At 44.2% G+C, this 15,784-nt stretch overlaps 1 protein-coding gene across 1 annotated transcript; it reads left to right on the top strand.

Moving 5' to 3' along the window:
• The first annotated feature begins 1,412 nt into the window (after positions 1-1,412).
• On the top strand, positions 1,413-15,563 carry RSL24D1 (ribosomal L24 domain containing 1). Its single transcript, XM_089668043.1, has 6 exons — positions 1,413-1,570; positions 7,627-7,740; positions 11,193-11,265; positions 12,798-12,861; positions 12,942-13,027; positions 15,344-15,563. The coding sequence occupies exons 1-6, from the start codon at positions 1,490-1,492 to the stop codon at positions 15,415-15,417; spliced, it is 492 nt and encodes a 163-aa protein (XP_089524169.1). The 5' UTR covers positions 1,413-1,489; the 3' UTR covers positions 15,418-15,563.
• Positions 15,564-15,784: the final 221 nt, after the last annotated feature.

Genomic DNA, 15,784 nt, shown 5'->3' on the forward strand with positions numbered 1-15,784 from the left:
CCCCCTGGGTGGATAAGGGAAGGAGCACTCTGCTGGGAAAACAGATTAGCCCTCTGCTACTGACTGTTACCCACTTAAAGGAACAGGAGCCAGATCCCCTGCTCAGGAAAACCTCCAGATTGCTGGGTGAGGAGGAATTTGTCTGGGGTCTAGGGTCTGGGGTCTAGAGTCTGGCGTCTAGGGTCTGGGGTCTAGGGTCTGGGGTCTAGAGTCTGGCTTCTGGGGTCTAGAGTCTGGCGTCTAGGGTCTGGGTTCTGGGGTCTAGAGTCTGGTGTCTAGGATCTGGGGTCTAGAGTCTGGGGTCTAGGGTCTGGGGTGGTACAACTAGGAGATGCTAGCTAGCACTCCAACAGAGACTGTGACAGAGAAGAGAAGCTGTGAATAGTCCAGGAAGTTGTCCTCAGATCTTGGTTCCCTTGGGCATCCTATACCCCCTCTAAGCCTCTCCAAGTTTAATCCCCTGAATAAAATAACAAAACCAATGTGCTAGGCCTGATCTCTGTCTCCGGATGAAAGCTTGTGTGGAAAATGCTGACTGACTGGCTGTGCAGGACTATAGAAGGGACCCAGATTCATCAGCGACCCCTAAGGGGGTAGTGCTACACAAGGAAGTTTCACAAAAACGTCATTCATTCATTGATCAGCTGATTGTTTCCAGCCCCGGAATGTTTGTAAAATACACAACATGGCCATCTCATTGCAGAGTGTGGAAGGTGAAGGCCTCGTCCACAGGGACGTACTACAGTGTACACCCGTCTGAGCGCTGTGTTTGCCCACATGTACAGGTGACCCACGTGCAGGGGCGGACTGACCATTTGGAAACTCGGGCACTGCCCGAGGACCCGGGGTCAGTAGGGGGCCCCATGAGATGCCCCTGGTACCTTTTTCATAGGCTTTTTTGAATTTGGGCAAGGACACAGGGGCCCCATGATTCCCTATTGCCTGGGGGCCCCATGAGTTGTCAGTCCGCCCCTGCCCACGTGTCCTCATGCTGAGAGCACACTGTCAGAGTTCAGGGCCGTGCACCCATATGGGTGTCAAATGGAGTCCTTGTATCCGCTGCATCCCAACCGCCATGACTGGGACCGCCTGCACAGGGGCAGATGAAACACATGTACGTTCCCAGGCAAACATGGCCCCCGTACAGGTGTACGCTGTAGCAGCCCAAGTCAATGAGGCCTTAGTGTATTGAAACACTTTTCACATGTCAGGATCAGTCCACACAGGACAGGAAACTGAGAAGAGATGGATTTGGGGGGCTCTGAACGTTGCTGGGTTCCACACACAGACATTTCCTATTCCCACAGCAGGGATATTCCCTAGATGCAGCGCCATGAGTTTCCAGCAGATGGCGATGTAGAAGACAGCCCTGTGTTATGGTTAGTAGAAGGCGTTCTGGCATCGTGGGTAATCAGTGATCCTCTGACGTCACTTCCTTTCACGTTTTCTACGGCTACACAGCGGAGGGCCTCCGGGCTGAGCCGCCGATATGAGGATCGAAAAGTGTTACTTCTGCTCGGCGCCCATCTACCCCGGACACGGCATGATGTTTGTGAGGAACGACTGTAAGGTAGGAGGATTGGGGGCTGCCATATGTCTGCCTGGGGAGAGTCCATCACCTATCAGAGGCGGCAGTGCCCTCACATATAGGGAGCTGTGTGTACACTGATCGGCCAATGTGATCTATATCCTACAAAGGTTATTATTATACAGGATTTATATAGCGCCAACAGTTTGCTCAGCACTTTACAGTATAAGGGGAGACAATACAGTCACAATACAGTTCAATACAAGAGGGATAGGAGGGCCCTGATCCTGGGAGCTTACAATCCAAGAGATGAACTCCACACACAGCCCAGCAGTGACATCTGACCCCCCCCCCATCACCTCCACATGCAGGATGTGACGGGATGCTTGGATTGTCCAGGGAGGACCTAATACACAGGAATACTTATCTTAAAGGCAAAGCTTTATTTATTTTTGGATAGAATAAAAGAGTCTTAGAACCCCTGACAGTTTTTTTTCACCATCTGTGTCCCATAGGGAAGATTTCCCTTCACTTCCTGTCCCATAGTCAAAACAGGAAGTGAGGAAATCCCTGCAAAGTGAGAGAATCCTGGTGTGTCACCAGAACTAGTGTCCCCATTGGAGGATTTCTCTTCTCTTCCTGTTCTGGTGACAACCCAACATTTGGGATTTTATTTTATTTGCAGTGATAACAATAAACAGGACAAATAGAGAGGGTGAATCTCCCTAATGGGGGCACAGACAGCAATAAAAACTGACGGGTTCTAATCCCTCTCCACCCCATCCAAAACTAAAAAAGAAAACGTTTTGCCTTTAGTTATACTTTAACCCTTTCACTGCCAGGTCTGTACATTGTATGGACCTGGCAGCAGGAGGTTTTATATATATAGTGCGGTGGCTGCAGCCACTGGGATTGTATAATAGCTGTGTCAGAGTGAGAGCAATAATTCTAGCACACAATCTCCTTCATAACTGATGACCTGTAGGGGCTTTTGAAGTGGCATCTATAGAAAATTTAGGGAACTGAAGTTTGTCGCCATTTCATAGGCGCACACAAATTTAAGGTTTGGCACGTTGGGTATCTGTTTACTTGACGCAACCTCATCTTTTATATTTTACCAAAAATTTGGGTCATTTATTGCGTTTGTTTGCCCTAAAACTCTCTGTTTTTTACAGAAATGTTGCGTTTCCTAAACCTTTGCGGTAACATCATATGAAATATTGGAACTAGCACTAGTTTATTCTATAGGGTGTCTGCTTTCAGAAAATATATGATTTGGGGGAGGGTTGTTTAATCTTCAGACCTGAGATTTTTGAAACGTGTGCAAAATATGCTAAAATGGCCCTGGCAGTGAAAGGGTTAGAGTAGTATTAAATGCTCAGTGTTTTGTAGTTGAACACATTCAGTACAGTAAAATATATCCCAGTAAACTATTTGTAAAATTTTTTACCTTGCAGTTTACAACTTACAATGCTGCTGGCTCCTGCTCTCATGATGCTGCTTCCCTGAACTTCTGGTCTTCCCAGGAAAGTGGACAATGCAGTCAGGGGGCTACATGGAGAAGGGAGGAGCAGTGGAGTGCCTTGTCATCCTAGGATATAGGGCTGTGTGTTTATATTGATATACACAGTATGGGGAGACATAGCTCTATCCACGGCACTAGCTTAAACTGGAACATAGACATTATAAGGGGATATAGAAGCTGCAGGCTCAGTAAGGCTTCTGTCAAACTGGCAGGGGGGTAAATACTGGCAATTAAACTGCAGTTTTACCACCCGCCGACCATCTGGCCTTCAGTACAGCTGCAGGAGCCGGTTTGTGATGCCATAGCATGTGGTCACAGCAATTGTAACATGGCATGTTGAGTTGATAGGCAGCACACCTGTCAAAACTTGATTATTTAAGTCAATGGCGTGCAAACGTCCCATTAATAATTGCAGTTTGGCCAGAAAAAAAAACAGGCATTCATGAGTCACTAGGATCACATTCTGAGAGCCTGACAGCTGCTTACAGTGTAAGTAAACTCCTTTTTGCATGTTTTATGTACAGGTGAGCCTTTATTAAGGCTTTACCTGTAGGTACTATAAATGTCTCCTAAACATGCACCCCTTAGGAGGTATTTTCTCTAGAAGCGCCGGTGATGTCACTGGCGCATGTGCACTGCACTCTCAATGGACAGTGACTTTCGGTGTTAACAGTAAACAGGACAAATAGGGTAAATGGGGGGCACAGATAGCAATAAAACCTGACCGATGTTCTAATCCCTCTGCGCTATATCCAAAACTAAAAAACAAAGTTTTGCCTTTAGTTTAGGGCTCAACAAATCCCAGGAACTAGGACACGATTTCTAGTCGCCATGGCAACATGGTGCCTGGGATTTGTCAAGCCCATTCCTAGCTGCCATCTATTGACGTCTTCCCAGAACTCCGCCCCCCATGCACGTCCCAGGGGTGCGCATTAGTCACTTTGGACACGGCTAACCACAGATTGAGGTAAAGAGCCAATCACAGTGGCCCTTTACCATGTGATCAGCTGTGCTCAATCACTGCTGATCACATTGTAAACAGACTTTGGTGTTTATTGACAGTCCTTTCCTCACGTGCTGTCACAGTGTGAAGAAAGGAGAGCTGGTAACTGGCAATTCTGACAAGCACAGTTTCACTGATAATCAGAGCACTGATCATCCTGATTATCACAGCCTATCATTTTCCCATCAGATGAACCTCATCCACACACACCAGTGAAGAAGAAAAATTACTTGTATGCAAAGTTTTCTAACACAAATTAAGAAAAATAATTTTTTATCCAACATTTTGGTCTTTGTTTAAGTAAAAAATAAAATATCCAGTGGTGATTAAATCAAAAGAAAGCTCTATCAAAAAATGATCAAAATTTCATTTGGGTACAGTGTTGCATGACCGCACAATTGTCATTCAAAGTACGACAGCGCTGAAGGCTGAAAACTGGCCTGGGCTGGAAGGGGGTGAAAGTGTCTGGTAGGCAAGTTTTAAGATCTTTAAATAAAAAGGGCTTCCAATCTGTGCCCATCAGTGCCGCCTCATCAACGCACATCAGCGAAGGAGAAAACTTACCTTCTAAATTAAGAAAAATCTTTGTTTTTTTTTGTTTGTTTAGCAAAAAATAACACACCCAGTGGTGATTCATACCACGAAAAGAAAGCACTATCTGTCTAAAAAAAAATACCAATTTCAAATGGGTACAGTGTTGCATGACCGTGCAATTGTCATTCAAAGTGCGACGGCACTGAAAGCTGAAAATTGGCCTGAACAGGAAGGGGGTAAAAATGCCCAGTGGTTTTGGATGGAGTGTGGAAGAGTTATAGCCCCACCACACTGTGCATGGGTGTCAGCAATGAGCTGGCTGCAAGAACCAAGAGAAAGTTGGCTCCCTGGTGACATGGTGGTGAGGGACCTGTCAATCTGCAATTTACACTGGACAACTCTGGATTTGTTGAGCAAAGCTATGAACAGGGGAAGAGGGGAAAGAAAAAAACTATATAGCGTGGATGAAGTTCCTCTTTAAATATGGCATTGTGAACAATGGTATAAAATTACAATTTTAACCCCTTAACGCCTAAGGGTAAAACAAATCTAAATGCCTAATCACAATTCTGCAACGTTGACATGTTAGTAAAACCGTACATATCATCACAACTACTTTGTACATCCAGGTGGATTATACCTTGATTTTTTCAGGACAAATTGGGCTTTTATTTGGTGGTAAATAGTAATGGATATCTCCTGATTTTTTTTTTTTTATTATCAAAGGAAAACTGGCCCAAAATAGTAAAAAAAATCTTTTTTTTTTTTTTTTATTTATTTAGCTGTGTGTTTCTTGTTACGACCATGACCTACCACCAAAGAACAACCCAAAAGAAATTCTCCAGCTCTTGACGATCGCAGCAATACCATACATGTGTATGTTATTTGTTGTTTGTACCCGTAGTACAGCCTAGAAACCATAGTGCGCATTTTGTTTTTTGTTTTTTTGGGTTTTTTTTAACCTAAAACACACTGACACCTATTTTTTTTTTTTATTTAAATCCTGACCTTTGACCCTGACCTTTACACTAACCCTGGCAGTGAACTCGATCAAACTTTGATCTAGGTATTTTTATTTATTTTTTCTTTTTTAATTTTTATTTATCTTTTTTTTTTTTTCCTCTGCCAGGAGTTCAAGAGATACAATGTATCTCTCTTCTCCATTCATAGAGAGAGAAAAAAACAAGGGGGCCGGGCTGCACAGTGACTGATCATTGTGATAGCTAATCAGAGGCTATCACAGCGATCATGTGACCCGGGACCAGGAGTCCCGGGTCCCGATTGTTAGAACGGGACCCGGTGCTCTCAGTGACACCGCGGTCTCAGTGCTGGGTGCGCTACCAACACAAAGACAGGTATGCAAATATGGGGCCCCACGGAAAAAAGCCCAGTTCCGTGAGGCCGCATATTTGTGTGACGTCAGCGGGAAGGGGTTAAAATACCTTTACAGGATAGTGCTTTGACTACCCGTTCTCCGCCACACTGTCATTTTCACTAAAAGCAATCGCCACAATGTCAGACTCCTGCACTCCAGCGGGGGATCATGCTATTTACATGTTGTCATACTATCATCATTGTTTGAACACCATGATTCCTCAGCTAGAGTGCTGGGTGCGCATGCTTGGGATTGTGCTGACGTGCTGCCGATGCTCTGGGGGTTGTCTTAAAGTGATTCTAAAGGCTTAATGGTCCTCTCCCCCTTCATCACCCACCACCCCCTTATACTTACCTGACCCCCATCTCAATCCAGCTTTGTGCACAAGAGCAGCAGCTCTCCCGGGTCTCTCCCTCCTCATTGGCTTAGAGACAGCAGCAGAAGTCTAAGCTCCTGCTGCTGTCAATCAACGCCAGTGAGCAGAGGGCGGGGTGGAGCTGAACTAGAAGACACAGGGGCAGAGCACACACACAAATGCCCCAAGGACAAGTGGCTTGCTCTGGGGCACTCAGTAGGGGGAGGAGCCAGGAACACTGAGAGGCGACCTGAGAAGAGGACACACGAGTGCCCCCAGAACAAGCAGCTTCCTCTGGGGGCACTCAGAAATGGAAGGCTCCAGGGGCGCTGGCAGGCGACCCGAGAAGAGAATTGGTGCTGCTCTGTGCAAAACCGTTACACAGAGCAGGTAAGTATGATATGTTTGTTGTTGAAAAATAAATTTGAAACTTTTGTATCATTTTAAGACTACTGGGATATATTACATTCATAGGAGAGGAAACTAAAAAAAAAAAAACCCCCACAGGAAGTATATATGCAGTTCTTGAAGGGGAGATAAACAGGGAATGTGGAAAATAAGGATGTAGGGCCACTTCAATCCATGGTCCAGCAGCTTCCTCCCATCAGCTGGCTCTGTGGTAGAAACTTGTCCCACAAAGGGTGGGGAAGAAGATGACCATCGATCTGGCTGTTGTGGGACCCTTGATTAAGGCATTACTTTCTATTCTCTTTGGACAAATAGAGGGGTGGGGTGCAGAAAATGTGAATATTCCTAGGAGAGCACATTTGCACCAGTACAGAAACGGAAATCCAAAATGTTACACTCATCACAGGAACAGGAGCAGAAATCTGCCAGTGAGGATGCTTTTTCTGGTGACTCCCCTCCCTTTGGGGAGATTTCCTCCCATGTTCTCTTCTTTCTCTGGGAGAGGAAATGAAGGCATTCAGACAGCAAGAGAAACCCAAAAGAGGTTCCATCTCCTCCCATTGTATCCAAAACGGGTAAACCGTATTGGCTGCATTGCTGCTTTTAAATTCCTTCCATGGTTGCCAAATCAGCTATGGGCATAAATTCCAAATAGGGTTCCGCAGTTCATTGTTCGTATCCTCAGATTTTTATGACTTGGTTTCCACCAGTGTCATCCAGAGGAACATTGATTGCTTGTCCCAAAACATGACAAACTAATACTTGGAAAGGCCTTTAAGAAGAAACGTGATGCATTTTAAACTTACAAAAAAAAAAGTTGAGAGGGAAAAAATGAACTAAAAACCGAGCGATGGGCATTTTCATGATATGCATCAATATAACTTTTCTTTCCTTGCAGGCATTTAGATTCTGTCGATCAAAATGTCACAAAAACTTCAAGAAGAAGCGAAATCCCAGAAAGATCAGATGGACAAAAGCCTTCAGGAAAGCAGCTGGTAAAGAGTTGACAGTGGTAAGTAATCACTGAACTAATTTAAGATTTGCCTGTCAGAAAAAAGTAAGAAACCACAGTTAGATATCAGTACATAAAGAGTAAGTGTTATGATATATCTAGTTTTATTGTTGACTTCTCAATGATTGGCACAAAATTATTATTATACAGTGTTTATATAGCGTCAAAAGGTTTGCTCAGCGCTGTACATTATAGTGGGGGACAGAACATGAGACAATACAGTAACAAAACAATACACGAGGGATTTGAGGGCCCTACTCTTTCGAGCTTACAATCTAGGAGGGAGGGGATAGTGGTACAGGAGGAAGTGGCTGTGGGGGATGGAGTGGTAGGAGGAGTGGAGGAGATTGGCTGATAAGTGAGGGTGGGGTAGGCTTCCCTGAAGAGATGGGTTTTCAGGGTGCGCCTAAAGTTGAGGAGGGTAGGCGACAGTCTGATGGATTGGGTTAGTGAGTTCCAGAGGGTAGGGGAAGTCCTAGAGAAGTCCTGCAGTCGGACGTGGGAGGAGGAGACCAGGGAGCTAGAAAGTAGGAGGTCTTGTGAGAAGCGAAGAGTACGGGTTGGGTGGTATTTGGGTATCAGGTCGGTGAGGTAGTTTGGGGCAGTGTTATGAATGGCTTTGTATGTCAGTGTTAGTAGTTTGAATTTGATGCATTGGGCAATCGGGAGCCAGTGGAGGGAATGACAGAGGGGGGTGGCAGAAGAGGAGCGGTTGGTAAGGTGGATGAGTCTGGCCGCTGAGTTCAGGATAGACTGAAGTGGGGATAGTCTGTGATGAGGTAGGCCGGTGAGGAGGGAGTTGCAGTAGTCCAGACGTGAGATAATAAGGGAGTGAATGAGTTGTTTAGTATTGTCTGGGGTTAGGAACGAACGTATTTTGGAGATGTTGCGGAGGTGGAGTCTGCATGAGTTTGCCAGCGATTGGACATGGGGTTGGAAGGACAGGTTTGAGTCTAGAGTGACACCTAGGACTTTGGCTTGCGGGGTGGGACTGATGGTGGCGTTATTGGTCGTGATGGGGAGGGGGGGGGGGCGCGGGCTGGGAGCTCGGTTTTGGAAAGGTTCAGTTTGAGGAAATGGAGCGACATCCAGTCTGATATGTCGTTCAGTAGGTGGGTGATACGGGCGGAGACTGAAGGGGTGGGGTGGGGTGAGGTGAGGGGTGAAGAGGTAAATTTGCGTGTCATCGGCGTAGAGGTGATAGTTGAAGCCGTGGGAGTGTATCAGTTTGCTGAGGGAGGAGGTGTAGATGGAGAAGAGAAGGGGCCCAAGGACAGAGCCTTGGGGGACCCCAACAGAGAGGGGGAGGTGTTATGTTTTTGTACTTAATAATGTTCTGAAAATAAGGAAAACCAGTTCTACAGTGAACTAGTGGATAAAATGTCCGGCTGACGGAAAGATGATACATGCTACCGCTTTTGGCTTTCTCGTGCATCAGCCTATCCTAGAGGTAGACTGAAAGTAGGAGCAACTGATATCCTCAGTCTTGGCACACTGGCAGGTTTCCTTTAGTAGATTCCATAGTATACCAGTAATATGTACAGTGGATATAAAAAGTCTACACACCCCTGTTAAAATGTCAGGTTTCCGTGATGTAAAAAAAATGAGACAAAGATAAATAATTTCAGAACTTTTTCCACCTTTTAATGTTGAGCCTATAAACTGTACAACACAATTGAAAAACAAACTGAAATCTTTTCGGTGGAGGGAAGTAAACATAAAAAAACTAAAATATTATGGTTGCATAAGTGTGCACACCCTTAAACTAATACTTTGTTGAAGCACCTTTTGATTTTATTACAATCTTTTTGGGTATGTGTCAGCATGGCACCTCTTGACTTTGCAATATTTGCCCACTCTTCCTTGCAAAAACACTCCAAATCTGTCAGATTGTGAATGCATCTCCTGTGCACAGCTCTCTTCAGATCACCCCACATTTTTGATCGGATTCAGGTCTGGGCTCTGGCTGGGCCATTCCAAAACTTTCATCATCTTCTGGTGAAGCCATTCGTTTGTTGATTTAGATGTATGCTTTGGGTCGTTGTCATGCTGAAAGATAAAGTTCCTCTTCATGTTCAGCTTTCTATCAGAAGCCTGAAGGTTTTGTGCCAATATTGACTGGTATTTGGAACTGTTCATAATTGCCTCTACCATGACTAAGGCCCCAGTTCCAGCTGAAGAAAAACAGCCCCATAGCATGATGCTGCCACCACCATGCTTCACTGTGGGTATGGTGTTCTTTTGGTGATGTGCAGTGTTGTTTTTAAGCCAAACATATCTTTTGGAATTATGGCCAAAAAGTTTAACCTTGGTTTCATCAGACCAGAACACATTTTCCCACATGCTTGCCTGTTCCTAGCTGCTCTTTGGGTTCCCAGCGATGGCATGTTTATTGTGGGAAGCCAGCTGTGACTCTTTACAGCTTCACAACCAGTTTCCTGTTGCTCTATGTGAATGGTCCCAGAGCCTCACAGGATCTGTGATGTGCCGCAAGAGATTATGGGCAGGGAGGGGCACAAATTTCCAGTGGAATCGACTGGGGGATCTGATGAGCTGGGAGCAGATATCCACCAAAACTGTACATTCTATGCAAATGGTGGCGGTGGCAGTGATCCTGCACAACTTTACCTGACTACATTTTTTTTTTTTTTTTCTTATGTCAAACTTTTTAAGTTGTGCCTGTTGTGGGAGAAATTCAGGAATTTCCATTGCTGACACTTTGCTTGTTTTCTTTTGCTAATCCTCTGGCTTCAATACTATGTGAGCCAGAGAAAATCATAGGTTTTAATCGGAACATTCTTCTGGGTAAGTGACGCAACATAATAAAGGATAAGTTCACCTTTTGATAAAAAAAAAATAATAAATGCACATTTTTTGCAGGTTAAAAAAAATGTGCATTTATTATTTTTTTTCTGCAGGAGCCTGGAAAGCATTGCAGGTTTCTTGTAGATTTGTCAGTATATCTGCTTGCCTGTACGGGATGTACGAGCAAGATATACTGACAGGAAGAATGAATGAGCTACCACAGCACTCCAAAGCACCTTGGTAGTTTGAGAACTACAAGCCGATGGCCACTAAGGCTGTTGGGACTTTTAGTTTCTCATACACAGAAGAGTGATGCAGCCAGGTGGGAGGAGCCTTGCACGCCACTTTTTTTAATATTTGACAGCTAGTGATGGTGGGGGGTCAAAGTGGGGAATGCTTTCATAACATGTTACACCCTGAATATGGGTGTAACATGTTATGAAAGGTGAACTTATCCTTTAAAGCCAGAGGGTCAGGCACCCAGAATTTTCAGGAGGAGAGGTCGGCAATTGCAGTCTCCATGTTTCTCCTATAAGTAACTTCATTGCTAATTCATACCTATGCAGATTTGAAAAGTAATAAATACAGTACACTTTAAATACAGAATGTGATCTATTAGTAGTTGCTTAAACAATATTTCATTGCAGGATAATTCATTTGAATTTGAAAAAAGAAGAAACGAACCTGTCAAGTACCAAAGGGAGTTATGGAGCAAGACTGGTAATTTATTTTTTTATCCCTTTTTTTGCTTTTTCCTTTTTTACTGTCAAGAAACCCTAAAAGTATACTTGCCTCTTATTTTGACAAATTGGAGTTTGCATTTATTATATAGTTAAGATTTAAGATGCCCAGAATGACTGCTTGCACTGTTGACACAACAGTCCTGCCATATGTCCTATGGCCCTAGTTGATGTTATTGCATGTGCAGTTGATTTACATCTGTCTAATGCCAGAAAGTGGTTGCATGGGTGACATAAGGAGCTGGGCTTAAAGCTGATCCTCATTTTTTTTCCTTTTGCCCCTGCTTACTTCTCTTGTTTTGCCTCTGCTTGGTCCTGCACTGCCATGTTTGTGTGACATCATCGGTAGGCACCAGCTATCCTGGTTCAGCTTGCCGGTGTACCAGTAGTGTGCCCTGCCCCCCCCCCCCCCCCAATTTAATGAATGGAGGGGCAATGCACAGTGCACGTCAGTTGCCTAGGCTAATTATGTTAACAGGCGGACAGCCCAAATTTTTTTGCTCAAAAAAGAAGGAAGAAAACAACAAAAAGTGGGCTGTTTAAGGATAGGAGGGGTGGAGATGATGGAAGAGTCCCAAAAGGGTGAAGATCCACTTTGAGGAGCAAATGGTCAACAGTATAAAATAAAGGAGGTCTTTGCTTTAATGAGGGAGCTTAAAGCAGAGGCTGAATGGGACAGGCGGATACAAGGAGGAGATGGAGGAAACTAAAAAGGCTCTGATACCACAGAGCAGTTGTTGGGCACAGAGAACATTTAGGATGTGGGTTGTATAAACTAGAGGCTCGGGTAACAAAAAAAAAAGGCTCAGCAGAGAAAAAGACGAGTTGATGGGACAAAGAGGCAAAGATGGGCCACAACCGAGTGAGAGGATGAAATGAGAGGCTAAATTGGGCCTACAGGAGGAGAAATGCAAAATACACAGACAATGCGAATAGAGGTGCAGTAACAATGCAAGAGACATGAGGCATGAAAATAAAGAAATCACTGGTGGGGCAGAAAAGTTCAGACAGGAGGGTGATGGGGAATGCTGCTACCACTGCTTTATTTCCATTATAACTTGCCATGGTAGTGAAACCTTTTGTACATGTTTTATGTCCTAGTTAGCATGGCAGGCTACAGACAAAAGAGCAGGTTTGCAAATGTGTAAAATTCCTGGTTTTCTTTATACATTGATGGCCAACAGGGCACGCGCTCTCAGCATAAATATCTTTACATTTGGGACACACATATGCAGCCTCTTGGCGTTTAAAGCCCACCCTTCGAGAGGCTGCATATATGCATACGGCCAGCAGGAAGTGGTTAAAAATCTGAACAAACATGAGGAGAACAGACAAACTCAATGCTGAACTTTGGCTTTTCTTAAAATTGGGCTTACTGTAAGGAAAACATTGCTGACCACTTAACCTATGTTGTCCACCATGAGTTATTGCTTCGATTTGTTAAATGTAAAAGTGTATATTTTTCAGCTATTTCTTTGCACTCTGTTTATTGAATATAAATTATTTTTGTAGTTGATGCTATGAAGAGAGTAGAAGAGATCAAGCAGAAGCGGCAAGCGCGGTTTATCATTAACAGGTGAGATTTGCTCCACTGGCTTTGAGCTATATGATTGCATTTCATAGCACATATTGTCACACATTTTCTTTTTGTCCTAGATTGCAAAAGGGCAAAGAATTACAGAAAGCCCAGGACATCAAAGAAGTCAAACAAAACATACACCTTATCCGGGCTCCTCATGCTGGTAATATATGATTCAGCCCTGTGCTGAACATCATTCTAACACGTTGTACAGCAGACAGCGTCTGCATTTTTTTTTTTTTAACTTTTAATGTTTGCATATATTCCACCCTAGTGGAGCACACACAGCTCTGGTTTTCATTAAAGTGGAATTCCAGACTATTGCCAACTGTGCTTAAACCCACTCCCACCCCGATTCTAAATCCTATTCTAACTACCCCATAAAAGGAAGATGCTTATACTTGCCAATTTTCAGGGCTCTACAGTCTGGTCATGTGATCAGCTCCCAGTGGCCAGCTTCAGAGGAGAGGAGGGACAGCTGAAACCGGATGCCCTATAGTAAGCCTATGGGTGATGTCACCACCCAGGCATTCCAGCTGTTGGCGATCTCCCCTCTCCCCTGAAACTGGCTGCTGAGTAAGATGAAGTGACTGCTGGTGTCTCAGCCAGTGAAGAGGGAGAGACTAGGGACAGCCAAGGCTCTCGTGCAAATCGGTGGATCGACATGAGGCTCATGTAAGCATTGGGGGGCTGCTGCACACAGAAGGTTTTTTATCTTTAAGCATAGTTAGCAGTCTCATGGAATTCCACTTTAAACTGTTTGAATGCAAAGGGTAAAGACTATTTCTATCCCAATTCCCTAACCAGTTCCAGTACTAGATCACATGTAGGTCTGCATTATGTCTCATGGGTTCACATTGCTTACATTGTTAGTATTATGGCTACATTCTGACCTAAAGTGGATCTGTAGTCACATAAAGGTACAAAATTGACATCCTGAACTTCCACATTTCTGAGTGCATGAAGTATGTTCCTATGAATTTATTATCTGATGCAGTAAGTAAAAATGCACTGATGTTGGAGGCCTGGCTCGCAGTCTCCGCTCTAATTCATCCCAAAGGTGTTCTACTGGGTTGAGGTCAGGATTCTGTTCAGGCCAGTCAAGTTCCTCAACCCTAAACTCCCTCATCCATGTCTTTGTGGACCTTGCTTTGTGCACTGGTGAGCAGTCATGTTTGAACAGGAAGGGGCCATCCCCAAACCTTTCCTACAAAGTTGGGAGCATGAAATTGTCAAAAATGTCTTGGTATGCTGATACCTTACGTGTTCCCTTCACTGGAACTAAGGGGCCAAGTCCAACCCCTGAAAACCAACCCCACACCATAATCCCCCCTCCACCAAACTTTACACTTGGCACAATGCAGTCAGGCAAGTACCATTCTGCTGGCAACCGCCAAACCCAGACATGTCCACCGGATTGCCAGACAGAGAAGTGCGATTCATCTCTCCAGAGAACACGTCTACGCTGCTCTAAAGTCCAGTGGCGACATGCTTTACACCACTGCATCCGATGCTTTGCACTTGGAGATGTAAGGCATGGATGCAGCTGCTCGGTCATGGAAACCCATTCCATGAAGCTCTCTATGCACTGTTGTTGTGCTAATCTGAAGGCCACATAAAGTTTAGAGGTCTTTAGCTATTGACTCTGCAGACAGTTGGCGACTTCTGCGCACTGTGTGCTTCAGCATGCGCTGACCCCACTCTGTCATTTTTCGTGGCCTACCACTACGTGTCTGAGTTGCTGTTGTTCCCAGTTGTTTCCATTTTGTTATAACAGCACTAACAGTTGATCATGGAATATTTAGTAGCAAGGAAATTTCACGGATGGACTTATTGCACAGGTGGCAACCTACCACGGTACCATGCTTGGATTCACTCCTGAGAGCGACCCATTCTATCACAAATGTTTGTAGAAGCAGTCTGCATGCCTAGGGGCTTGATTTTATACACCTGTGGCCATGGAGGTGATTGGAACACCTGAATCCAATGATTTGGAGGGGTGTCCCAGTACTTTTGGCAATATAGTGTATATCAACATACCAAACTAGTGGTGTGGAACTTTTTGTTCTTTGCAAGTTTTGGGGATGGATTCTGCTTAGGAGGTGCCTTCTCTTCTAGCAGCAGAGCTCAGGGTGTCGGCTGGGAAGGTTGTCACTTGGAGTATCTTGATTGCTCTTCTCAAGAAGATAAAACCAGGAGAATTTCAGGATAACGGACATATTTTGTTCTTATACTTTGCTCTCAGTGGTTACTTTATTATATACACTTTCTAATTAATGCATCAAACATCAAATCATGGCTTTAACCAAATAGAGGGCTATATTAGGAGATTAGGTTGGTTTTTGAACAAACATTATATGACCAGATTATTGTTGCTAGATATGGGTGGTTGCATCATCTATAGACTGTAGAGCCTTTCACTTCTAGCAGGTGCAGTAAGTGTAATTCAACATTGTCTGTCTGTATTTTGTATTTTTAGGAAAAGCCAAAAAATTGGAAGACAAAATGGTTCAGCAGTTACAGGAGGATGTGGATATGGAAGAATCGTCATAGAAGTGGATATAAACATCATCTTTGTTGTCACTGCAGTGTGCTTCTATGTGGGAACATTTGTACAGCATTTCAGAACAGTCCAAACTGCATTGATGAAGCAAGACTGTGTGTGTTTGGTCTGAGAAATAAATTTTTATTTACTCTTAGTATGCTCATATATTCATTTCAACGTGGTGAATACATATAATGTGTGTAAAAGGGCAGAACCCTTCAACCATCTACATATAGCAGAATTTAAAATGACTTTAGCTTGCAGTATGACCTATTCAATTCTATGTATCTCTTTTTATAAAGTGGTGAATGCCTAGAACCCCTGTCAGTTTTCACTGTGATTTGGGGCTCCTTTAGAGACCTCATGGTGACCGTT

The sequence above is a fragment of the Staurois parvus genome, unplaced genomic scaffold (genome assembly GCF_062004578.1).
Source record: "Staurois parvus isolate SC_StPar_1 unplaced genomic scaffold, SC_StPar_1.0 ptg000054l, whole genome shotgun sequence".
NCBI classification, from domain to species: Eukaryota; Metazoa; Chordata; class Amphibia; order Anura; family Ranidae; genus Staurois; species Staurois parvus.